At 45.9% G+C, this 26,355-nt stretch overlaps 2 protein-coding genes across 6 annotated transcripts in view; both read right to left on the bottom strand.

The window, feature by feature from the left end:
• Positions 1 to 391: 391 nt before the first annotated feature.
• Positions 392 to 3,623, bottom strand: LOC120050576. Of its 2 annotated transcripts, none has more exons than XM_038997168.1 (4): positions 3,275 to 3,623; positions 2,432 to 2,624; positions 2,246 to 2,337; positions 392 to 2,113 (listed from the first exon to the last, which is right to left on the bottom strand). In XM_038997168.1, exons 2-4 carry the CDS (start codon positions 2,619 to 2,621, stop codon positions 896 to 898), a joined length of 1,500 nt encoding a protein of 499 aa, XP_038853096.1. In that variant the 5' UTR covers positions 2,622 to 2,624; positions 3,275 to 3,623; the 3' UTR covers positions 392 to 895. The 2 variants fall into 2 exon arrangements, with proteins under 2 accessions (XP_038853096.1, XP_038853095.1); XM_038997167.1 differs by having other exon boundaries at positions 3,367 to 3,623.
• Positions 3,624 to 5,387: 1,764 nt separating this feature from the next.
• Positions 5,388 to 26,355, bottom strand: part of LOC120051520 (R3H domain-containing protein 1-like) — a 51,848-nt gene continuing 30,880 nt past the window's right edge. For 3 of the 4 annotated variants that reach the window (XM_038998435.1, XM_038998437.1, XM_038998436.1), the window contains 11 exons: positions 24,854 to 25,198; positions 23,975 to 24,120; positions 20,172 to 20,429; positions 19,821 to 19,941; positions 16,427 to 16,560; positions 15,957 to 16,114; positions 14,563 to 14,666; positions 14,170 to 14,336; positions 12,366 to 12,623; positions 12,110 to 12,200; positions 5,388 to 7,513 (listed from right to left, as the gene is read on the bottom strand). In XM_038998435.1, coding sequence (XP_038854363.1) covers positions 7,083 to 7,513; positions 12,110 to 12,200; positions 12,366 to 12,623; positions 14,170 to 14,336; positions 14,563 to 14,666; positions 15,957 to 16,114; positions 16,427 to 16,560; positions 19,821 to 19,941; positions 20,172 to 20,429; positions 23,975 to 24,120; positions 24,854 to 25,198 — 2,213 coding nt within the window. In that variant the 3' untranslated portion in view covers positions 5,388 to 7,082. The remainder of the gene's footprint in view (positions 7,514 to 12,109; positions 12,201 to 12,365; positions 12,624 to 14,169; positions 14,337 to 14,562; positions 14,667 to 15,956; positions 16,115 to 16,426; positions 16,561 to 19,820; positions 19,942 to 20,171; positions 20,430 to 23,974; positions 24,121 to 24,853; positions 25,199 to 26,355) is intronic. The other variant, XM_038998438.1, reaches the window with a different exon arrangement.

The raw sequence follows: 26,355 nt of genomic DNA, 5'->3' as shown, positions 1-26,355 counted from the left end.
AATATGGACTTGGTCTTTAACCAAATAGGGCTATCTTCTGTATATCACCACTACCTTGTCACAGCACAACTGATTGGCTCAAACGCATTACGAAGGACAGAAATTCCACAAATTAACTTTCAACAAGGAACACCTGTTAATTGAAATGCATTCCACCTCATGAACCTGGTTGAGAGAATGCCAAGAATGTGCAAAGTTGTCATCAAGGTAATAATAAAAATAAAATAAAAATTTATTTCACCTTTATTTAACCAGGTAGACTAGTTAAGAACAAGTTCTCATTTACAACAGCGACCTGGTGGGTGGGAACTTTGAAGAAACTCAAATATAAAATATATTTTGATTTGTTTAACACATTTTTGGTTACTACATTATTCCATATGTGTTATTTCATAGTTTTGATGTCTTCACTATTATTCTACAATGTAGAAAATAGGCGTGTCCAAACTTTTGACTGGTACTGTACTTAGTTAATCATGGTGGAGACAGGAGATATTGTCCTTGATGACATAGTTCATTTGTCCCATGCATGATCTCAGCTGAGGTGGCGGTTTACAGACCCAAATAAATACACAGGTGGATCGACAGTCAGGACACACAGAAAGAATTGATTTAATGGAACAAATGGTGTATATTCGGTACAACAGCACCCTCTAGTGTTGACTCCTTAACATGTAGTTTCTAGTCTATTATCTAGTTATGCCCTCATGGCTAGCTTGACACAAAACAGCATCCTTGTTGAGGCACAGCAAATAACACAAACTCAATACTATTTAGTTGTCACAGAAATCTCTTGAAAACGTCTCACAGTGCTATCAATATATACGGCGCAAAAAGCTGTTCGTGCACTAGCTGCTATTGCAGAATGGTAAAATGATTCCCATTCTGACTACCACTACAACAAGTCCTCTTTATCCAGCAGATCAATTCTATGCTTCACCCACTCACTAAAGAGATGACTGGACATAGAGGGACCGATGACCCGGACACTAAACTCCTTCTGCACGTACAGAACGTCTTCATAAAGGTCGTTTACCTCGGCACAGATTTGCAGCAGCCTCTTTCTCTCACGCACGTCCTGCTTTCTATAGTCTATAGTGTGGATTCTCAGGGTTGACTGCCAAACAGCGACCAAATCAGTCAGCTCTGATATGGTCAGTTGGACTTCAGAGAGACCCTTGCTGTTGCGTCCTCCTCTCAGCGATATCAGAGTCAGGTCGGCCATATCATTGTCATCGAACACAGCTGACACACTGTGGTTCCTAAAACATTGGTCAAACTGGTCTTTAGAAAATCTCTGAATGTAAAGAAATATGTTTGTGTCCACCCACGTGGACTCCTCTTCCACGTCAACATCACCACCTGAGCTGACCTTGGAGGTCCCTGCTGCCACTGGGCTTGACGGAGATGGATCTTGGCTTGACGGAGATGGATCTTGGCTTGACGGAGCGATGTACTTCTCTAATGTGTGACTGCTGCTGACAACCTTGGATTCCCCACTCCTCCCTGATGCCATGGAGCTCGGAGAATGATCAGAGCTTGATGGAGCTGCCCTGCGGTGCTTTTCCAAGGATTGATTTATTGTAGAAGCCCCACTCCCTCCTGCCACAGAGCTTGACAGAGAATGATCAGCGCTTGAGGGAGCTGCCCCGTTCTTCTTCTCCCAGGGGTAACTGCTGACCCGGAAGTCCACCTCAGCACCATCACCAGATCTGACCCTGGAAGACCTACTCTCTACTACCACAGAGCTCAGGTAATGATCATGGCTTGATGGAGATGGAGCTCTGTGCTTTTCCCAGGCATGACTGCTGCTGACCTGGGATACCCCATTCCCTGCTGCCACAGAGGTCAGGGAGTAACCAGAGCTCGATGGAGCCCTGTGCTTCTCCCCTGGGTGACTGCTGCTGCTGGCAGTGGCCCGCTGGAGCAGGTCCTCTCTCAGGGCCCTGACGGCAGAGAAGGGTCCCTCCACTGAAGCTTTACCCTCCTGGCTGGGTAGAAGGCAGATCCTCACTGATCTGTGAGCAGACCGCAAGCTTTGGATCACGGTCTCCTGCTGTTCCTCGTCACCGAAGATTGACAGGTCCACTTTAGCGTTCACGTAGAACAACACCTGTGGAATGATGAATATAGGATCAGTCAGTATGTGTACTGTACTGTGTGCTACTGTTCCTTCCATGCAGGAATAGAAACATTAACTGTATTGATTTACTGTTGATTGATTGGATTGCCTGACTGTACTCACGTCTTGGGTGAATTTGTATACAGTGATAGGGTAGTCTTGAGGGAACTCCTTGTCACACATGATCTGTTTCTTTCTGATTACCGTCTCAGCATCTGTTACAATACATTTGTTGTTATGATCTATAGGCATATATGTAACAAAACTACATCCCAGCTAAGAAAACTTTTGTTACAGTATTTCTGTTACCTCTGGTGTTTTCAAATGTAACAAAAGCCACCCCCTTGAAGCTGGTCGGGTACTTGATGTTTTCTACATCTCCTCCGTGGCTTCTGGAGCTCTGGAAGTGAATAACCAGCTTGTCTGCCATGCGACTGCTGGACAGTGTGTCTGGTACACCAGAGGCCACGACTGTCCTGTTCTCCTCTGAGAGGTTCATCACCTAGAATGAATGGCATGCAAATAAACCATGGTCATGTGGAGGTTTAGCCTATCTATGACTAAAAAGATGCAAATAATTCAGATTGTAAAACGTATCTCTTCTTAAAATGTATTCTCCTTGAACTGATCTCTTAAAATGCTGTGGATGTTAAAACAAATAACCAAAAACTACTCTTGAATGATTTTAAGGGTGTGTTCGTAAATTCACTCTGGAATGTCTGAGTGGCCTCTGGGCGTTGGTAAATTCAGAGCGTTTCGCTCTCTGCGCGTACAGAGCGCACACTGGACGCTCTGGTCAGAAGTAGGTTTGATCCGAGCGTTCTGACCTCACAATGGCAGTCAAACACCCAAGCTAACTGGCTAAAGTTAGCTAGCTACGCCCAGACAAGAATTAGGGAACGCCTCACTCTATTTTACTCACCTTAGCAGAGCTGGTTAGGCTGTTGTCATGTTATCTAGAGCATTGGTGACTGTAACAGTGCTGCTAGCAAAAAAATGTTTTTGCCGACGTTGACTGACACCGGTCATAGTTAACCGGTGTTGAGCATTCGTTCTGGCACACTCAGACGAGAGTGAATTTTACGAACGCACCCTAAATCGTGCCATAACTTAGCAGAAAACTGGATCTATCATGCATGAAGTAGAACTTACCCGTTTCAGTTTAAACAACACTAATTTCAACTCAGAGCGAGATGTAGTATATGTCGACTGCCATTGACAATACGAAAACCAAACGCATTTACCTTGTTTCGGTTTCGATGTGTGAATCGGAGTAGAATGCCTGATCTAAGGTCAGTTTAGCATTTCTGCTTTATGGATTTCAGATGGATACGCGGATACTAGACCTGCGTCTACTCAATAATTATCGATATACTGATGCAGAGTTCAAAACAACTGGGAACTCTGAAAAATACGAGGTCAAATCATGAGGTCAGTGATCTTGATTTAAACGCACTGAAGTCCCAGTTCCCAGTTGTTTTGAACGCTGCATAACAAGATAATACAGGTCTCTCCGCCAAACGCGGCAGAGCTCCCGCCCATCCGTTCTGTGGATTGGTGGATACGTAAGGATACGTAAACGCCTCCGAGCCAACTACACACAGTCACCACCTCCGCACCAAGAATAACGTTTATTCCGTTGCGTTTGTTTAAGCTGTTTATCTCGCTTATACCACTGTTGCCAAATAAAACAATACTAAGCACATATTTACCGATAGAAATAAAATTTGTTTCGTTTTTATTTTCATTTATATAAGCGAATTGATACTTTCTCATATTTTGGTTGCTAGAGATGCGACCCAGTCGTTCGTCCTTATGTTCCGTTGCCATAACAACGTTATGATCTCTTGTTTGCTAGCTAGCCAGCTAGCTACGACAAACACAATCACGACCTAGTCTGCAGACAGAATAACAGCAAAGTAACTTGGGAGCTGTTTTCTCAATTCATTAAGATACATCCATAACAATGAGCTGATAATGCCCGATTTTGCTTGACATAGTTATAAAAATGTTCCTTCTCGTCAGGACACTCGTGAACACTGACTGTTAATTACGAGGAGATCGCATTGCATATAAAACACTACGCTAGAAGCTATCAAACCTGCCAATATGACAACTGAATAAATAAATACTTGTTACTGAAAACCGCTGGTCATACTAGAAACATGTGGGAGGATTTGACAGTACAATACAGCGACCAGAGAAGTTCATGTTCATCACTCACTTTAGGTCATCAGATGCTCCCAAAAAAATGGCTCTTCGCTAGCTAGGTTTTTTCTCGTTGGACCTGCGTTTACAACGTATCCAATTTCAGTTTGTGTAGTTGTTGGTTTAGCTTTCTGTAACTTTGTAGCAAGTACGGTCTACATGTGTAGGCGCACATCTCCATACAAATTATATTTGCATGATGCGCGAAACAATGAACATACGCCACCTACTGGAGGAATTCAGATTTTCTGCCGAGTTGAGCCTCTGCTCTACGCCATTGGTAGTGAAAATGCAATAATAACAAGTCCACCAGTGGGCACTGTCGCTCCAACCTTGAAATTCGGTTCATACTATCGGCACAATAAACAAAATATCATAGATTCTCCTTGTAGGACGAACACCACAATATTGAAGGTAGAGTTTCTCTGGGGCTTTTATATTTTACGTTGGATGATATCCTATGGAGAACAAACCGTGTTAAATTCAATGTTTATTACAAGAACACAATTACTGTAGCTAATATGATAAATTATACAGGTAACTGCCAAAATAATGAAAACCCTTGAGTAAATGAGGGATACAAAGTATATTGAAAGCTGGTGCTTCCACACAGGTGTGGTTCAGTTAACATCCCATCATGCTAACATGTAGAAAATGCTGGGTAGGCCATTATTTTGGTAACCATGGCTATGCCTCCATAGGATGACAATGTCCCCATGCACAAGTGGTCACGGAATGGTTTGATGAGCATGAAAAACGATCTAAACCATATGCCATGGCCGTCTGTCACCAGATATCAACCAAATTGAACACTTATGGGAGATTCTGGAGAAGTGAATGAAACAGCCTTTTTCACCATCAACAAAACACCAGATGATGTCGTGGAATAATGGTGTGGCAGCCCTCCGACAGAGTTCGACACTTGTATAATCTATGCCAAGGTGCATTGAAGCTGTATGTTGGCAGTTACCTGTATGTCCTTGGTGGTAATGAAGCAAGCAGAAAGAATCTCATATTTTGACAAATGACAGGAGTGTTGTTGAAATGACAAAGCACATCGTTTTGGTGTAAACATTTATTGTTTTCAAACAGAAATAAAAACATCTTGCACCAGCAGACTGTACATCTCTCCTGAATCCACCATCAACAACCATCTTAAATCTCTCCTGAATCCACCATCAACAACCATCTTAAATAGACATTTGTTTGGGTATGATGGGGTTGGGGGTGTGTTGTGAATAATGCACACTTTTCCAGTGACCCTTCTGATAGGATACAAATGGTAAAACGAACTAAACATGAAAGGAATTTGGCCTGGCCACCCTATATAGTGCACTACTTTTGACCAGGGTCCATAGGGAATAGGGTGCCATTTGATACGTAACCAGGGAATGGGTGGACTGAACAGAGAGGGTTGGAGGTGGTTGGTGAGAAGGCCATTCATTTTAGAAAAGCTCAAATAGAATAAACCATCAATGAGATGCACCAAGGTTCTCATCTTTTACCTTCAAAACGATAAACCACTATCAAAACAAACACCACTTCTTTGTGCCAGTGCAAAGATACCATTTACTGTGTAGAAAAGTGAGAATAATTTAGCTACCATATCAGTGATGATTTATTGTGAATGAAATTGGTGGGTCAGAGTTTATACAAATGGAATTGGATGGGGTGTCTTGTCTTTAGGGGTGTTTGGGAGAGGGATGGACAGTGGCACCAGAGTCCAGTTAGAAGGCACAAAAAGAACATTCTGTTGGGCTAAGTCCCAAACAGAACCCTATTCTCTAGATAGTGCACTACTTTAGACCAGGTCCCATAGGGCTCATAAAACCACAGCCCTATGAGACCTAAGTAGTGCACTATACAGGGAAATAGGGTGCCATTTGGGACACAACCTTGTTCTAGAAGACTCTAATCTGCTGTTTTAGTAGCACACCAACTGACTAAACAGGAGACTGACGCTACGGGCCGAATCCTAACTTGATATTATACACCAGCACAACTCAGGCTTTCGTGTAAATCAAGCTTTTACGTCAATGGGACACTTTAAACTGAAATCTGGAGTTATTCGTTGCAGATCTCAAATCAGAATCCGGCCCAAAGAGAGACACTCTTGTCCAATGAGAGACACTTGGTATATTATCCTCTTGTAATGAATGAGTACAACCCTGCTTTGGGTGTTCTGACTGCAGCTTTTAACAAACATAAAACAAAATAAAATAAAATAAAACATGCTGCTCCTTTACCATGTTCTGTCTGCAAATAAAATATGTCACTTTTGGAACTTCAAACTTCAAGTTTTTCTGTCTGTGTCTTTGTGTTTCAACATTGGTGTGTTGTCAGATCCTTTTTACACATTTTCAAGCTGTTAGATAATGCCAACCGAGTGATACTCCATCAGTCTGTCTGTCAGTCCGGTGGGAAGTGGAGACTAGTGAGTGATTCTTGCAGAAGAGGGGTGTCTGGTTGGTTGGCCAATGGCAGCAGTGGAGGTGGAGGGGCCATGGCGAGGGCCCGTGACAGGCAGCCCCTCATAGCACCCCGTGGGAGACCCTAGAACAACCTCTCAGGGGCCCTAGTAACATATCACCCCACCCTGCTATTGAGAGGTGGTCCTCTCCTGGTTGACTGGCTACAGCACCCCACCCTGCTATTGAGAGGTGGTCCTCTCCTGGTTGACTGGCTACAGCACCCCACCCTGCTATTGAGAGGTGGTCCTCTCCTGGTTGGCTGGCTACAGCACCCCACCCTGCTATTGAGAGCTGGTCCTCTCCAGGTTGTGAAACTCAGAGTGTCTCTTGCTAGTTCTCAGTTTGAACGTGGTGGTAAGGAGGGGCCCAGGGCCGGCAGGGCCACTGTGTCTGAGCAAGGCGTTCTGAGCTGCGTACCTGGAGGGAAACACAGCCAGGATGGTGTAGGTGGACGCCAGGTCGTTATGGTTACTACTGGGGGGTTTGGAACAGGAAGTAGTGTCAGTGTTTGTGTCACCGTTTTTACCGTCCCCCCCAGCCCCACAGTGCTTCAGCAGGGTTTCACCAGACTGGTTCTGGTGTTGGTGCTGTTGGGTCTCAGACAACCACTTGATCATGGCCCCTCCTCTGTATAGTTCCCCCAGGAGAGAGTCTGCCTCCGTACGACTGATGCCCTCTGGTAGCTCCAGCACCTCCAGGACTCCACTGTTCACTGCAGAGAGAGAATTGATTGATTCACCAGGTCAGTTATTGACAACATGATCTTTTACCACTTACTGCATGGAGACCAACAGAAGCTGATCATCTCTAGTGGCAACAGGGATGACATTTAGTTTAGCTGTTTTTGGGGAGTAATTGTGGACCAATAAACACTACTAGAGTGATTTCAATAAGGATAATTTTTCCTTCTAAAATAAAATCTTGCTGTGTGGAATCCAATATGTGAGAGAATCATTATATCCCTAAAACCTAGGTACACCAGTTTATGTATTTAGCCAGGTGTGAATTCTGCCTAGTCTATAAATTCTTCTTCTTACATGAACAAATACACTCCCGTATGGTCCTTCAGTGCACAGCAAGTGGTTTATAATGAGAATATATATATACACATACAGTACCAGTCAAAAGCTTCTAACACACCTACTCATTCAAGGGTTTTTCTTTATTTTTACTATTGTCTACATTGTAGAAAAATAGTGAAGACATCAAAACTATGAAACGCATATAGAATCATGTAGTAACCATTTTTTTTTGTTATGTACATGTTATATTTGAGATACTTCAAAGTAGCCACCCTTTGCCTTGATGACAGCTTTGCACACTCTTGGCATTCTCTCAACCAGCTTCATGAGGTGGAATGCATTTCAATTAACAGGTGTGCCTTGTTGAAAGTTAATTTGTGGAATTTCTTTACGTTTTAATGTGTTTGAGCCAATCAGTTGTGTTGTCACAAGGTAGGGGTGGTATACAGATGATAGCCCTATTTGGTAAAAGACCAAGTTCATATTATGGCAAGAACAGCTCAAATAAGCAAAGAGCAACAACAGTCCATCATTACTTTAAGACATGAAGGTCAGTCAATCAAGAAAATACTTGCTTGGGCCAAGAAACATGAGCTATGAACAGTAGACGGGTGGAAATCCAAATTTGAGATGTTTGGTCTTTGAGACGTAGAGTAGGTGAACGGATGATCTCCGCGTGTGTGGTTCCCACCATGAAGAAGGTAGTGTGATGGTGCTTTGCTAGTGACACTGTCTGTGATTTATTTCGAATTCAAGGTACACTTAACCAGCATGGCTACGACAGCATTATACAGCGATACGCCATCCCATCTGGTTTGTGCTTAGTGGGACTATAATTTGTTTTTCAACAGGACAATGACCCAACACACCTCCGGGCTGTGTAAGGGCTATTTGACCAAGAAGGAGAGTGATGAGGCCTCCACAATCACCCAACCTCAACCCAATTGAGATGGTTTGGGATGAGTGGGACCGCAGAGTGAAGGAAAAGCAGCCAACAAGTGCTCAGCATATGTGGGAACTCCTTCAAGACTGTTGGAAAAGCATTCCTCATGTAGCTGGTTGAGAGAATGCAAAGTGTGCAAAGCTGTCATCAAGGCAACGGGTAGCTATTTAGAAGAATCGAAAATCTATTTAGATTTGTTTAAACACGTTTTTGGTTACTACATGATTCCATATGTGTTATTTCATAGTTTTGATGTCTTCACTATTATTCTACAATGTAGAAAATAGTCAAAATAAAGAAAAACCCTTGAATGAGTAGGTGTCCAAAACTTTTGACAGGTACTGTTTTTTTTAACTAGATTGTTTATAAATATTATATTAGAAAAAATATTGTTCTAAGACTCAAGTGTGATGATCAACAGGAATCCATTCACAGACCATTATTATTTATACTCCAAAATAAATAAACTGAACTGGGTTACATAATCAAATCACATATACAGGGTTTTTTTCTGGATCAAAACGGGGCTTAGGTGGTGGGTGTGGTTATGGGCTTGGCCAATGGTGAGGTCACCAACTTACATTTGAGGCTGTCCTATTGGCCGGAGTGACAAAATGTTGTTTAAAAGCTAATGTCCTGCAATTCTACACATCTTGCCAAGCCTTATGCCATCTGAGTGACAACAAAAAAAATGAAAGAAATGGGGGCCTCACGCCATGACAAAACTCCTGAATGCATAATTCTTTTAATTCTCCTCGTCTAGCTTTTATTTAGGTTATTATTAGTTCTCAAAGACGATATTATTAAAAAATATATAGGTCAATTATACACTGCTCAAAAAAATAAAGGGAACACTTAAACAACACAATGTAACTCCAAGTCAATCACACTTCTATGAAATCAAACTGTCCACTTAGGAAGCAACACTGATTGACAATACATTTCACATGCTGTTGTGCAAATGGAATAGACAAAAGGTGGAAATTATAGGCAATTAGCAAGACACCCCCAAAAAAGGAGTGATTCTACAGGTGGTGACCACAGACCACTTCTCAGTTCCTATGCTTCCTGGCTGATGTTTTGGTAACTTTTGAATGCTGGCGGTGCTCTCACTCTAGTGGTAGCATGAGACGGAGTCTACAACCCACACAAGTGGCTCAGGTAGTGCAGTTCAACCAGGATGGCACATCAATGCGAGCTGTGGCAAAAAGGTTTGCTGTGTCTGTCAGCGTAGTGTCCAGAGCATGGAGGCGCTACCAGGAGACAGGCCAGTACATCAGGAGACGTGGAGGAGGCCGTAGGAGGGCAACAACCCAGCAGCAGGACCGCTACCTCCGCCTTTGTGCCAGGAGGTGCACTGCCAGAGCCCTGCAAAATGACCTCCAGCAGGCCACAAATGTGCATGTGTCAGCATATGGTCTCACAAGGGGTCTGAGTATCTCATCTCGGTACCTAATGGCAGTCAGGCTACCTCTGGCGAGCACATGGAGGGCTGTGCGGCCCCACAAAGAAATGCCACCCCACACCATGACTGACCCACCGCCAAACCGGTCATGCTGGAGGATGTTGCAGGCAGCAGAACGTTCTCCACGGCGTCTCCAGACTCTGTCACATCTGTCACATGTGCTCATGTGCTCAGTGTGAACCTGCTTTCATCTGTGAAGAGCACAGGGCGCCAGTGGCGAATTTGCCAATCTTGGTGTTCTCTGGCAAATGCCAAACGTCCTGCACGGTGCTGGGCTGTAAGCACAACCCCCACCTGTGGACGTCGGGCCCTCATACCACCCTCATGGAGTCTGTTTCTGACCGTTTGAGCAGACACATGCACATTTGTGGCCTGCTGGAGGTCATTTTGCAGGGCTCTGGCAGTGCACCTCCTGGCACAAAGGCGGAGGTAGCGGTCCTGCTGCTGGGTTGTTGCCCTCCTACGGCCTCCTCCACGTCTCCTGATGTACTGGCCTGTCTCCTGGTAGCGCCTCCATGCTCTGGACACTACGCTGACAGACACAGCAAACCTTTTTGCCACAGCTCGCATTGATGTGCCATCCTGGATGAACTGCACTACCTGAGCCACTTGTGTGGGTTGTAGACTCCGTCTCATGCTACCACTAGAGTGAGAGCACCGCCAGCATTCAAAAGTTACCAAAACATCAGCCAGGAAGCATAGGAACTGAGAAGTGGTCTGTGGTCACCACCTGTAGAATCACTCCTTTTTTGGGGGTGTCTTGCTAATTGCCTATAATTTCCACCTTTTGTCTATTCCATTTGCACAACAGCATGTGAAATGTATTGTCAATCAGTGTTGCTTCCTAATTGGACAGTTTGATTTCACAGAAGTGTGATTGACTTGGAGTTACATTGTGTTGTTTAAGTGTTCCCTTTATTTTTTTGAGCAGTGTATGTTCTATGTGCCTAATATCCGGTTTTAGTAGTTTGAGGTGGAACTGACAGCGTTTTAGCAACATGAAATCTTATAAAAATCTGATCACCCCCCCCAGGGAAAATGGCACTTTCATTAAAAAACAAAATACATTCTCTGACGAGCACTTAGATATGGTCATTTTCACATTTTCATACTTTCATAGAATGTTTGGGAACTGACATTGAGTAAGGTATTTGTTAAAATTCTATAACAATATATAGTGGGAAAGTGACCGTGCGTTTGGACAATTAATAGACACTGCAGTAAATAAACCCCAATAAGAACGTGTATGTCGTGTCCAGAACCAGACGACACAGACAGGTGCCCCATAGCCAATCAAAGCTACAATAGGCATATATGCAAATAAGCCATTTGCCACACGGACCTGCCATCATTCACTTTGAACTGGACTGTGTGTTGACAGACAGTAGCAACAATGCGACTTTAGACCATTAGAAAGCATTTGCCAAAAGCCACAAAATACACCTGAATGGATACATGCCAATATGTAAATACCACGGGAGTCCTCTAACATTTGGGAACGTCACAGTCCTATTGATCAAACAACCATGAACAGGTAGGCTCTCTCCCTCCCTAAGATCAACAACTAAGGTCTCTCCTCGCTCGTCCCCGGGTCATGGTCTCGCTCGTCCCAAGGGTCATGGTCTCGCTCGTCCCAAGGGTCATGGTCTCGCTCGTCCCAAGGGTCATGGTCTCGCTCGTCCCAAGGGTCATGGTCTCGCTCGTCCCAAGGGTCATGGTTTCGCTCGTCCCAAGGGTCATGGTCTCGCTCGTCCCAAGGATCATGGTCTCGCTCGTCCCCGGGTCATGGTCTCGCTCGTCCCAAGGGTCATGGTCTCGCTCGTCCCAAGGGTCATGGTTTCGCTCGTCCCAAGGGTCATGGTCTCTCCTCTCTATTACCTGGGTCACCTACACTAAGATCTGATGATAATGACTTCCTAGGCGGTGGTCTCCTCCCTCGCCCCCCATGATGCCGGATTCCCATTGGGCCCTGAGGGAAAAGGAAAAGGAGGCAGACATGTTGACTGGACTGAGCTTTTATTGTCTACTTTTTTCATCTTTTAATCTTACATTTTCACGTCACAGATTTGGTCCATTTTGTCGTACGAAACAACCTTCTTTGTCTAGTGTGTGTGTGTGTGTTCTGAGGACTCACGTGGTGGTGGTTGGGGATCATGTGGTGTGTGCCGTGGATCAGCGGAGGCCTGATGGCAGGGTTGTACTGGAGGGGTTGACCCAGTAATGGGTATCTGCCGTCCACTGCCTGCCCTGGGCCGAAGGGTCTGGGGAACTGGGTGATTATGGGGATGGGGGTGGGGCCGGCCGAGTGGAGGTTCTTTATGGAGGTAAGCTGGTGGGTTGGGGCTTGGGGCTGGGCCGGAGGCGTGCTGGCGCCGCCCAGCTGGGGACTGTTCTATAGGACAGAGGCAGAAAGGAGGGACAGGGACGTGGGGGTCAAAGAGGGGACATAGAAACCCTTTAATATAGTCCATCAGAGGGAAAGTGTGTCCCTAGTTCGAAGAGACGGGCCTAAGCAAGATGCTCGGAGTCGCTTATCTTGATAACACAATGAGCAGTTATTTGGGATGCAAGATGATGTGTAGATCAGTCATCCTGCTATCGCTCAGGCTGATCCTGCCCTCGCTCAGGCTGATCCTGCCCTCGCTCAGGCTGATCCTGCCCTCGCTCAGGCTGATCCTGCCCTCGCTCCAACATGCAGAATATTACAAAGACTCCTGACTGGTTATGTCTAATTATCAGCAGCTCAGTAGTTACCCGTGAGTCGTCTAGTTGTTCTGAGTAGTTACCCGTGAGTCGTCTGGTTGTTCTGAGTAGTTACCCGTGAGTCGTCTAGTTGTTCTGAGTAGTTACCCGTGAGTCGTCTGGTTGTTCTGAGTAGTTACCCGTGAGTCGTCTGGTTGTTCTGAGTAGTTACCCGTGAGTCGTCTGGTTGTTCTGAGTAGTTACCCGTGAGTCGTCTAGTTGTTCTGAGTAGTTACCCGTGAGTCGTCTAGTTGTTCTGAGTAGTTACCCGTGAGTCGTCTAGTTGTTCTGAGTAGTTACCCGTGAGTCGTCTAGTTGTTCTGAGTAGTTACCCGTGAGTCGTCTAGTTGTTCTGAGTAGTTACCCGTGAGTCGTCTAGTTGTTCTGAGTAGTTACCCGTGAGTCGTCTAGTTGTTCTGAGTAGTTACCCGTGAGTCGTCTAGTTGTTCTGAGTAGTTACCCGTGAGTCGTCTAGTTGTTCTGAGTAGTTACCCGTGAGTCGTCTAGTTGTTCTGAGTAGTTACCCGTGAGTCGTCTAGTTGTTCTGAGTAGTTACCCGTGAGTCGTCTAGTTGTTCTGAGTAGTTACCCGTGAGTCGTCTAGTTGTTCTGAGTAGTTACCCGTGAGTCGTCTAGTTGTTCTGAGTAGTTACCCGTGAGTCGTCTAGTTGTTCTGAGTAGTTACCCGTGAGTCGTTTAGTTGTTCTGAGTAGTTACCCGTGAGTCGTCTAGTTGTTCTGAGTAGTTACCCGTGAGTCGTCTAGTTGTTCTGAGTAGTTACCCGTGAGTCGTCTAGTTGTTCTGAGTAGTTAACCGTGAGTCGTCTAGTTGTTCTGAGTAGTTACCCGTGAGTCGTCTAGTTGTTCTGAGTAGTTACCCGTGAGTCGTCTAGTTGTTCTGAGTAGTTACCCGTGAGTCGTCTAGTTGTTCTGAGTAGTTACCCGTGAGTCGTCTAGTTGTTCTGAGTAGTTACCCGTGAGTCGTCTAGTTGTTCTGAGTAGTTACCCGTGAGTCGTCTAGTTGTTCTGAGTAGTTAACCGTGAGTCGTCTAGTTGTTCTGAGTAGTTACCCGTGAGTCGTCTAGTTGTTCTGAGTAGTTACCCGTGAGTCGTCTAGTTGTTCTGAGTAGTTACCTGTGAGTCGTCTAGTTGTTCTGAGTAGTTACCCGTGAGTCGTCTAGTTGTTCTGAGTAGTTACCTGTGAGTTGTTTAGTTGTTCTGAGGACCTCTGGCTGCGTGTGTGATCCAGACTGTAGAATCTGTTGTGTTTCCACTGTGAAGGGGAGTGGGCTCTGGGCTGGTGGTTAGGGGGCAGGGTCAGCTGCATCATCACCATACCACCACTGTGAGGACCGGGGTGCACACCTACAAACAAACAGTTACAACAACGTCAAAATCACAGCTTCAGTGTCTAAGGAACGTTTTCCATCCTCGGATGGACACACAAGGCAGGAAAACCATTTTAAAAATGGTATCAAATCTCATACTTAAGGGTCTTTCAAAGCGAACGGTATCTAGTTTAGTATGTGTGTGATCCCGGGGGGAATTGAACCCACGACCTTGGTGTTGCTGAGAGGAGGGGTAATGTTACCTGTGCACTGCTGTCCTGGTAGCTGCTGGGTCCCACACGGAGACAAAGCCCGGGGAAACTGCATCTGCTCTGCTCCAGGAGGAGGTAAGAAACCCATCGATGGACTGTGGAGACACTTGCTTAGTCAATATATTTATGGAGCTCTATGAGGCATCAATTAAAAGGCATTGATAGCACCAGCAGCCAGCCACTTTATAGTTGCTCTCAAAAGTCTCCCTTAAAGAGCCCTAACACCATTTCTCAGAAATAATCTTGTATTAAAGGTCTGTTAATGATCTCTGATCGATGGTGACAGTCCAAGAGAAAAAACAAACATGTCATTAATTTCCTCTTTATGACCTGAATCACTCTTGTCACCAGACTGAAGGATTACATTACAGCTGCCTGGTACTGTACCCATAGGGCTCTGGTTAAAAGTAGTGCACTATATAGGGAATAGGGTTTTATTTGGGACACTTAATATTAACACTGACAGTACTGATGCTGTGGGGCGGTATAGAGGAACCAGTACAACTGGGAGGGAGGTCACTTTCAGCTCAGTGGAGTTTCTGTTAGTAGGGCAGTCTGGAGATCACTTTCAGCTCAGTGGAGTTTCTGTTAGTAGGGCAGTCTGGAGATCACTTTCAGCTCAGTGGAGTTTCTGTTAGTAGGGCAGTCTGGGGGTCACTTTCAGCTCAGTGGAGTTTCTGTTAGTAGGGCAGTCTGGAGGTCACTTTCAGCTCAGTGGAGTTTCTGTTAGTAGGGCAGTCTGGGGGTCACTTTCAGCTCAGTGGAGTTTCTGTTAGTAGGGCAGTCTGGAGATCACTTTCAGCTCAGTGGAGTTTCTGTTAGTAGGGCAGTCTGGGGGTCACTTTCAGCTCAGTTGAGTTTCTGTTAGTAGGGCAGTCTGGGGGTCACTTTCAGCTCAGTGGAGTTTCTGTTAGTAGGGCAGTCTGGGGGTCACTTTCAGCTCAGTGGAGTTTCTGTTAGTAGGGCAGTCTGGAGGATGATTTATAAGGCTAATGATACAGGTGCAGTGCAGCCCAGTCTTAAAAGTACACCTCCCATGAGGACCGGTTTCTACACCGGCAATAACTCCCTTTACGGACGGTTTCTACACCGGCAATAACTCCCTTTACGGACGGTTTCTACACCGGCAATAACTCCCTTCATCAACCACACTATAGGATAACTATGGCTCTGGGGGGGGGGGGGGGGGGGGGCTCTATAGAGTCTAGCTACAAGCTACTATAATGGACTGATGTAAATGGTTGGTACACCGGTATCTGCAGCGTTTCATCAACGTTGAACTACTTTGGAATATGAAACAGTACCAGATTACAGACCTAACACTTAGACTATTTAATACACAGTCCATCTTCCTGGTGTCAACAATAGAACAGCTCAGTGCCTACCTCATGGTGCTGTGTTGATTTGGTGGCATGACACTGTAGTAAACCTGCATGCCTGACATGGCCATGGGACCTTGGCTTGGATGGCTCTGGATCATCATTGGCTGTTGACATGCCTGCTGATGTGGAGGCATGTTCTGAGACCCCTGGGGCATTGATACCTGCACGACGCACACAGACCATATGGAACAACAGGATTAAGCAGGACTATTTATTTTTTACATTTACAATTGATACAGACATCTGATGTCAGATCCCTTTCAAATCTCTTTTCAATTCAATCTTCAAACTATTTAACATTTCAGGGTTCGATTGATATAATTATAAGATTTTCAGTCAGGAAAAGATGTTCACAAGAGCAAGATGTTCACAATAGAAGACCAAACCATGTCAAAGTAAAAGGACAGGACAAATCAATTTGATTCTTTAATTGAAAAAAACAGTTTAATAATGATAAGCCAAAAAGAAGGTACCTGATAAGACGTCATTGAAGGGTACTGGACCATGAAGGCCGTCATGTGATTTCCCATATTGCTGTGCTGCTGGTTGTTCACCAGGTTCTGATGCTGAGGGCCCTGGGGCTGATTTGGCATCACAGCATGGTAACCTTCAGTAACATTAGGACGTTACAATTCACTTCTATTGAAATATCTAGTGAGATGTAGAACATTTGAATTCATTGTTTTTAAACAAAATGGTGACATTAATTCTATTCACAACAACTATGAATGAATGAGCCGAAGTGAAATGAGAAACATATTTAATATGCCTCTGTTGTCTTGGGAGATAATCTCTTTACTTGTATTAGAATTAAGCAGTAAGGCCAGAGGGGGTGTGGTATGTGGCCAATATACCACAGCTAAGGGCTGTTCTTAAGCACGACGCAACGTGGAGTGACTGGATACAGCCCTTAGCCATGGTATACTGGCCATATACTACAAACCCCCAGGTGCCTTATTGCGATTATAAACGGGTTACCAACGTAATTAGAGCAGTAAAAATACATGTTTTGTCATCCCTGTGGTAAACTGTCTGATATACCACGGCTGTTAGCCAATCAGCATTCAGGGCTCGAACCACCCAGTTTATAATACCCATTACAATGTAGAAGACAAATAAAACATGGAGAAAATCATACAATATTGATTCCAAGGAAGGAAGAGCGTAGTGGGGAAAAAACACAGCGAAAACAAAGACTAATAGATAAGCAAATTACAAAAACAGACGACGCAAAATGCGCAACATAGAAAAAGGGTGGTCTCTCTCGCAAAGTAACACGGGTGGTCTCTCTCGCAAAGTAACACGGGTGGTCTCTCTCGCAAAGTAACACGGGTGGTCTCTCTAGCAAAGTAACACGGGTGGTCTCTCTAGCAAAGTAACACGGGTGGTCTCTCTAGCAAAGTAACACGGGTGGTCTCTCTAGCAAAGTAACACGGGTGGTCTCTCTAGCAAAGTAACACGGGTGGTCTCTCTAGCAAAGTAACAAGGGTGGTCTCTCTAGCAAAGTAACAAGGGTGGTCTCTCTAGCAAAGTAAAAAGGGTGGTCTCTCTAGCAAAGTAAAAAGGGTGGTCTCTCTAGCAAAGTAAAAAGGGTGGTCTCTCTAGCAAAGTAAAATGGGTGCTGGTAATAGTAGTGCTTGTTCCATAGTGGACAGCTGAATGTCAAGGTTACAGACTGGAGCTTCTCACAGAGAAATCCAGGGACCGCATTAGTCGTCGTCCTTTTGTAAAAAGGTGACTGGAACATTCTTTAGCCCCAATGAGGAAAAGTGGAACAAGACGAGACCAATAGACAATGAATGGTTTCATATGTGAAAGAGCAGGACACTATTTTGACCGTCCTCCAGTCTCTCTCCTGACCTCTGCTCACAAACCAAGCATGAAATGACTCTCCCATTATATCCCCCACACACCATTCCACCTGACCACACAGAGAATGGGATTAGATTGCCTTGGTACAGCAGGTGAAATAGGAAGTTGCTAACAGGTGCTTTATGCCTATTGTCAGTGTGCCTTTGTGTTGTAATCTGTAGGACTGAACGGTTCCAAAAAGACACATTGTAATAACACAGATGACGACCCTGAAGGAACAGGTAGTCATCATCATGGCCGCTGGAGAAGTGTCGAGGGGCTGAAAATAGAGACCGCTGGAGAAGTGTTGAGGGGCTGAAAGGAGAGGAGTGAGAGACTGAAGAGAAGTGAGGGGCTGAAAAAGAGACCGGTTCACTGTGAGAATCATAGAACTCTCAGACAGCGTCCCGGCCCCGCATTCTGCCACTCCGCTTTCCAGGTCTTCATCACCAACACCTCTGTGTTCCAGTCCAGACTCCTGGTCTTCATCACCAACACCTCTGTGTTCCAGTCCAGACTCCTGGTCTTCCCATCACCAACACCTCTGTGTTCCAGTCCAGACTCCTGGTCTTCATCACCAACACCTCTGTGTTCCAGTCCAGACTCCTGGTCTTCATCACCAACACCTCTGTGTTCCAGTCCAGACTCCTGGTCTTCCCATCACCAACACCTCTGTGTTCCAGTCCAGACTCCTGGTCTTCATCACCAACACCTCTGTGTTCCAGTCCAGACTCCTGGTCTTCATCACCAACACCTCTGTGTTCCAGTCCAGACTCCTGGTCTTCATCACCAACACCTCTGTTCCAGTACAGACTCCTGGTCTTCCCATCACCAACACCTCTGTGTTCCAGTCCAGACTCCTGGTCTTCCCATCACCAACACCTCTGTGTTCCAGTCCAGACTCCTGGTCTTCATCACCAACACCTCTGTGTTCCAGTCCAGACTCCTGGTCTTCATCACCAACACCTCTGTGTTCCAGTCCAGACTCCAGGTTTTCCCATCACCAACACCTCGGTGGTCTAGTGTGGCTGAGTTAAGAGTGTGGTGAGGTTGTAGGTTCAATTCCCACAAGCATCATTTATACTGAAGCCTTCAGCAAAACTGTTTCATTGCAGAAGCAACTTCCTTATGCAAGTGGTTTGGAAACAGTCATTATTTTCACTGTGGCTGGATATTCCACTGTTTATGCACTAGTAGACTAACAGTATTTAGCCTAATTTGTTCCTCTGCTCAGCCCCAAGAGATGCCTCCTAATTCCCCCGACAGACGATAGAGTAGCATTCCTCCACATTAAAGCCAGTAAATGGCCACAGTGCTGCGTTCAGCAGGAGACAACCAGTAAAAAAGGAGCTGTGCTGTGTTGAGGAGGCAGGAGGCTGTAGCTAACAACCAGTAAAACAGAGCTGTGTTGAGGCAGGAGGCTGTAGCTAACAACCAGTAAAACGGAGCTGTGTTGAGGAGGCTGTAGCTAACAACCAGTAAAACAGAGCTGTGTTGAGGCAGGAGGCTGTAGCTAACAACCAGTAAAACAGAGCTGTGTTGAGGCTGTAGCTAACAACCAGTAAAACAGAGCTGTGTTGAGGAGGCAGGAGGCTGTAGCTAACAACCAGTAAAACAGAGCTGTGTTGAGGCAGGAGGCTGTAGCTAACAACCAGTAAAACGGAGCTGTGTTGAGGAGGCTGTAGCTAACAACCAGTAAAACAGAGCTGTGTTGAGGCAGGAGGCTGTAGCTAACAACCAGTAAAACGGAGCTGTGTTGAGGCTGTAGCTAACAACCAGTAAAACAGAGCTGTGTTGAGGCTGTAGCTAACAACCAGTAAAACGGAGCTGTGTTGAGGCTGTAGCTAACAACCAGTAAAACAGAGCTGTGTTGAGGCAGGAGGCTGTAGATAACAATGGTGTCCCCCCCAGGGTGCAGAGAAACATAATACACACTCAGCAAGCAGACTGCAGCTCACTGGGAGACAGCTCAGTTAATCAAGACAAACACAGAGAGATAGCAGTGTGTGTGTTTACCTGGCTGCTGGGGTAGAGGCTGGTTCTGGGGGCTGGTGTAGTGCACGGGGCTGACAGGGCGATAGTGCTGGTTGGAGTGGGAGTGGGGGTCCTGGGCTGGAGCACAGTAACATGTGTGCATCTACAGGAGAGGAAGGACAACAAGCAGACAGAGTTTCTCTGGTCACCTTGGATTCTGAGCACTATTCTCAAAGAGGATCTGAGGTCAATCTAGATTGTGATCATATCTGGATAATATCATTGACTATTACTGAAGGAGACTGAGACCAACAAGTAGGTAGTTGAAGTAGACGATGCCATGAGATGGTGTGTTGACTGACCATGTGAGTGACTGTACTGTAACTGTTGTACCTGCTGTGGCATGTAGCCCTGTTGCTGCATGACCGGCTGGCTCATAGGGTGTGCAGGGCCGGGGTAGGCCTGGGTTTGTCCCACCACAGGGGGCCCTGGAGGGGCCACCATGTAGCCAGTCTGCTGGTGCTGCAGGGGGGCTTGGAGCACCACAGGGCCCGAAGGGTACATGGCAGGGTGGGGGCCGCCGTTAGTTCCGTCGCTGGACGCCTGGCGCACCACACTCATGTGGCTGAACTGGGCAGCCAGCCCTTCTTGCTGTGGGGAGAGAATAATGCTGAAAACATATGTTTCAAATGTATGTACTGTCTGGACATGTCCTTTAAAATGGTCAAATCCAATCAATCAACAGACAGGGCCAGAGGCAATGTGCATCAAGACCAGGGCCGAAATTATTAGGGTCATATTTATTAGGACACACCGTAGCAAAACATTTTGAAACAGAAAATGAATGTGTCTTATTGGAGACAAGTTCTAGTAGTCTCTCCCTGTTTCAGTCAGTTTTCTACCGTTTGATGCCGAACACCACCCAGGGAACCCAAACTGGGTATTTATAGCAGCAGAGTAGGCTACCTCAGTCTAGGTCATCTATGACAAGCTGTTCAGTGGCAGTAAATTGGAAGTTTAGCGTATCTACTCATGGATTATTCAACATCTGGTATTGAATTTATGATTAAAAACCGTTTCAGTGCTTTAAATCAGCCATAGAGGGATGTGTTGGGTGAAAGCAGGTCAGGAAAGGAGGACAACAGAATGCAGCCTGATCTAGTCCACCTAACAGAATGCAGCCTGATCTAGTCTCCCTAACAGAACGCAGCCTGATCTAGTCTCCCTAACAGAATGCAGCCTGATCTAGTCTCCCTAACAGAACGCAGCCTGATCTAGTCTCCCTAACAGAACGCAGCCTGATCTAGTCTCCCTAACAGAACGCAGCCTGATCTAGTCTCCCTAACAGAACGCAGCCTGATCTAGTCTCCCTAACAGAACGCAGCCTGATCTAGTCCACCTAACAGAACGCAGCCTGATCTAGTCCACCTAACAGAACGCAGCCTGATCTAGTCCACCTAACAGAACGCAGCCTGATCTAGTCCACCTAACAGAATGCAGCCTGATCTAGTCCACCTATCAGAATGCAGCCTGATCTAGTCCACCTAACAGAATGCAGCCTGATCTAGTCCACCTATCAGAATGCAGCCTGATCTAGTCTCCCTATCAGAATGCAGCCTGATCTAGTCCCCCTAACAGAATGCAGCCTGATCTAGTCTCCCTAACAGAACGCAGCCTGATCTAGTCTCCCTAACAGAACGCAGCCTGATCTAGTCTCCCTAACAGAACGCAGCCTGATCTAGTCTCCCTAACAGAACGCAGCCTGATCTAGTCTCCCTAACAGAACGCAGCCTGATCTAGTCTACCTAACAGAACGCAGCCTGATCTAGTCCACCTAACAGAATGCAGCCTGATCTAGTCTCCCTAACAGAATGCAGCCTGATCTAGTCCACCTAACAGAACGCAGCCTGATCTAGTCCACCTAACAGAACGCAGCCTGATCTAGTCCACCTAACAGAACGCAGCCTGATCTAGTCCACCTAACAGAATGCAGCCTGATCTAGTCCACCTAACAGAATGCAGCCTGATCTAGTCCACCTATCAGAATGCAGCCTGATCTAGTCCCCCTATCAGAATGCAGCCTGATCTAGTCCCCCTAACAGAATGCAGCCTGATCTAGTCTCCCTAACAGAATGCAGCCTGATCTAGTCTCCCTAACAGAATGCAGCCTGATCTAGTCTCCCTAACAGAATGCAGCCTGATCTAGTCTCCCTAACAGAATGCAGCCTGATCTAGTCTCCCTAACAGAATGCAGCCTGATCTAGTCTCCCTAACAGAATGCAGCCTGATCTAGTCTCCCTAACAGAATGCAGCCTGATCTAGTCTCCCTAACAGAACGCAGCCTGATCTAGTCTCCCTAACAGAACGCAGCCTGATCTAGTCTCCCTAACAGAACGCAGCCTGATCTAGTCTCCCTAACAGAACGCAGCCTGATCTAGTCTCCCTAACAGAACGCAGCCTGATCTAGTCCACCTAACAGAACGCAGCCTGATCTAGTCTACCTAACAGAACGCAGCCTGATCTAGTCTCCCTAACAGAATGCAGCCCGATCTAGTCTACCTAACAGAATGCAGCCTGATCTAGTCCACCTAACAGGGTAATAGGGCTGTTTTATCTAACCTTTATTTTACTAAGCAAGTCAGTTAAGAACAAATTCTTATTTTACAATGACGGCCTACCCCCGGCCAAACCCTCCCCTAACCTGGAGGACGCTGGGCCAATTGTGTGCCGCCCTATGGGACTCCCGATCACGGCCGGATGTGATACAGCCCGGGATCGAACCAAGGATCGAACCAGGGTCTGTAGTGACACCTCTAGCACTGAAATGCAGTGCCTTAGACCGCTGTGCCACTCGGGAGCTAACAGGGTCATGTTCTACCTAACAGGGGCATAGGGCTAACCATAGGGCTAACAGGGTCATGTTCTACCTAACAGGGTCATAGGGCTAACAGGGTCATGTTCTACCTAACAGGGTCATAGGGCTAACAGGGTCATGTTCTACCTAACAGGGTCATAGGGCTAACAGGGTCATGTTCTACCTAACAGGGTCATAGGGCTAACAGGGTCACAGGGCTAACAGGGGCATAGGGCTAACAGGGGCATAGGGCTAACTGGGCCATGTTCAACCTAACTGGGCCATGTTCAACCTAATCGGGTCATAGGGCTAACAGGGTCATGTTCCACCTAACTGGGTCATAGGGCTAACAGGGTCATGTTCCACCTAACTGGGTCATAGGGCTAACAGGGTCATGTTCCACCTAACTGGGTCATAGGGCTAACAGGGTCATGTTCTACCTAACTGGGTCATAGGGCAAACAGGGTCATGTTCAACAAGCACTCAGTTGCAAGACAATTTGCAACAGAAAACAAGATTCTGGGTTCCCATTGGGCAAACTGCTGGTTTCAAATGTCTTCTGCCTAATGAACATGATCCAGGATCCTGCTGAACACTTCTTCAATCACAAAGTCATCCCAGATAAAGATGTCTTTCCATCATACATTACATCAAAGATTCTGTATAAAAATATAAACTTCTGGAATTAACACACGTAACGTAATGTCCATATCTTATAAAATACCACCTAATTAAATGACAAGGTGCTGAAGAGGCAACTGGACAGAAACACAGGTGGGAGATAGAGGTGAGGAGAGAGAGGATTGATAGGTACCAAAGTGTATTGTTGGTTAGGGGAGAGAGGATTGATAGGTACCAAAGTGTATTGTTGGTTAGGGGAGAGAGGATTGATAGGTACCAAAGTGTATTGTTGGTTAGAGGAGAGTGGCAGGAACTGAGGAGGAGGGTAAGAGATGGTTGAGTACTGGATCGGCTGTGGAGCAGAGGGCTGGAGATGCCGAACCGGCTGAAGGAGGAGAAAAGGACAGAACAGAGGGAAAGAGAGGAGAGAGACCTCCATTAGGTTAAGAAGTCAGAGGTGATTGAATAGGAGGAACTAGAACTGGCTGATTAATACCACAATTAATTGAACCTGATTGATATCTAGATAATTCACTCAGCCCTAGCTCGTAGATGATGAATGTTCTCTGGGAAATTAGGAGGCATGAATTAAAGAATGATGGATTCTAATCTACTATATTAATTGAGAACAGGTAGAGTAAAGAAATGACTTCATGCAGGGAGTGAATGGGCTTTCTGGAGAAAGGAAGGGATACATGGGCTGTCGACTCATTTGACTGACCTGGGAGAGGACGTGATTGGCTGGCTGGTGCGGGGCAGGAGGCGGTAGGGGAGGGGCCAAGGGCTGCTGGCTCCTCCCACCTTGCTGTGAGGTCATCGAGGGGTTGTAGATCACAGCACTGCCGTCAGGGTTTACAAAGGGTTGGCCTGCAGGTGGGGAACAACAAACTTAGACTGTAGACCAGGGCTGCCCAACCCTCTTCCTGGAGATCTACTGTCCTGTGGGTTTTCAGCCCAACCCTCTTCCTGGAGATCTACCGTCCTGTGGGTTTTCAGTCCAACCCTCTTCCTGGAGATCTACCGTCCTGTGGGTTTTCAGTCCAATATGCTAAATTAGGGTTGGACTAAAAACTTACAGGACGGTAGATCTCCAGGAAGAGGGTTGGACTGAAAACCCACAGGACAGTAGATCTCCACGAAGAGGATTGGACTGAAAACCTACAGGACAGTAGATCTCCAGGAAGAGGGTTGGACAGCCCTGCAGTAGAGGCTATAGGACATTTGAGAATAATTTAGTCAATAGGAGTTATGCTATAGTAACATCCTGAATAATGATTAAACCACGAATATATACACAGTTTACCAACTCCCTTAGTCCATTCATTCAATCTAAAAAGGCTTTGATACATATTTGACCCAAAATATGTAGTTTGTGGAAATTTCGGCAACAGTCTAAGAGAAGAGCAGACAGACTAATAGACTGAATAAGAAGTTTGTTTTACAAGAACTATGATCAAAACCAACCATCACATCAAACCCAAAATAAAGACAGCAGACAGAGACAGGCCAATCCAGCCTATTTAAAGACAGCACACACACAGGCCAATCCAGCCTATATGAACTGAGGGATGAGGACCAACCCTGATCAGAAGATACCAACCTGTGTGTGGGTTGACCAGTATACTGCCAGGCGGTATCCCTGTGGCTTCCGGGGGAAGGAAATAGTAACTAGTAGCATTAGCAGTGGCCTGGGTTGGCGCTGGGCCGGATGCAGGCGCCGGGCCATTCCTGCTGCCCCGATCACAGTGTACAGAAGTTCTACTATTGCTGGGGGCCGTGGCAGCGGAGGACGCAGAGGAGGAAGGTGTAGGTTGCACCGTGCTGGGGCCCCCGACAGGGCCGGCTGCCTGGGTTAGAGCAGCTGGGACAGGGAGAGGCAGGTGGAGGACTTGGGGGCGAGAGATGGAACTCGTAGAAGACCCTACACTATTAGAAGACTCAGAACCTAGAGGAGGGAGGGATGAAAAGATCACTAAACGTCCTACAGAGAGGACCACGAAAGACGTCCTATAGTGTAACCGGCATTGTAAATAAGAATTTGTTCTTAACTGACTTGCCTAGTTAAATAAAAGGTGAAATAAAAAGTAAAAATAGAGGCAGTGGCTTGTAACACATGCACAGCCAGCCTCTGGGCAGGGGTACAAGGAGGATAGCTATTGGTCACTTCTGCGGTAACAGGGGTAGAAGCAGAATAGCCATTGGTCCATTCAAAAGTGGGACACACGGTGAGTGAATTCATTGGCTATAGGTGATATTTGTCCCTCTGTGGGCATCTTGCGTGAGCCCAAATCAAGTGTAATTTTAAGTGGTCCACATCTTAAAGAGTATAACCACAAACATGTTATTAGTTTGTCAGTAATGCAACCACAGACACATTTTCCTGGTTTAGAACGTCAAAGTTTGTCTTCTGGCACGTACGCAAACCTCCGATATTTGATGTCAAAAGCAAAGCCACCAGGAGCTTTGAAATCTGGACAGACAAAATAGGAAAACTGGGCTCAAGTTTGGTCTCTCTGGACGTATTACTGGAGAGGTGGGAAACACGTCTCTCCGTCTTGCCAACAGTAAAAGCCAATGAATTCACAATTGTGATGGCCTTCATTCTTCATGTTTTCTACACAAACTAAACAACCAGCACTTAAAGAAATTGGGGATACTATAACAAAATTAGATAAAAAGCTAAAACCAAAAATGCTAAAACCAAAGATGCTAAATGATGCCAAAGAACCAAAAAGATGAAATGCACTGCATACAGAAGAGATGAGCCACAGGACAGAGCTAACAGGAACACAAAATGGCCTCCCAGTAGGAGCAGAGCAGATGTTTGTGCTGCACAAAGTGAGCCCCAACTTCGAAACAACGTTAAAGAAAAAACTCAAGCAAAAAGCTGTCTGTCAGTGCACTGTGGAAATGGAATCACATGAAACCAAAAAGAAAAGCCTCTAGAACAGAGGCGGCAGCAACAACAACAAAAAAGATGATCGAAAAGACAAGGAACGGAGGAGGAACCAAAACAGGATAAACAAAGAAAACTGGGTCTCCATTCCCCCAGTATGCCTGTATTAAACAGGGATGGTGCACACAGACACACAGTGAAGGACC

This window comes from Salvelinus namaycush, chromosome 7 (genome assembly GCF_016432855.1).
Source record: "Salvelinus namaycush isolate Seneca chromosome 7, SaNama_1.0, whole genome shotgun sequence".
Classification (NCBI taxonomy): domain Eukaryota; kingdom Metazoa; phylum Chordata; class Actinopteri; order Salmoniformes; family Salmonidae; genus Salvelinus; species Salvelinus namaycush.
This window is presented reverse-complemented; position numbering and strand designations above follow the sequence as displayed.

Excerpts from the sequence above, each read along its gene's own strand:
- LOC120050576 (XM_038997168.1), bottom strand. The coding sequence starts at position 2,621 with ATGAACCTCTCAGAGGAGAACAGGACAGTCGTGGCCTCTGGTGTACCA. Across the intron at positions 2,338-2,431 it reads TACATTTGAAAACACCAGAG|ATGCTGAGACGGTAATCAGA; the intron begins GTAACAGAAATA and ends GTATTGTAACAG. Across the intron at positions 2,114-2,245 it reads TATACAAATTCACCCAAGAC|GTGTTGTTCTACGTGAACGC; the intron begins GTGAGTACAGTC and ends ATCATTCCACAG.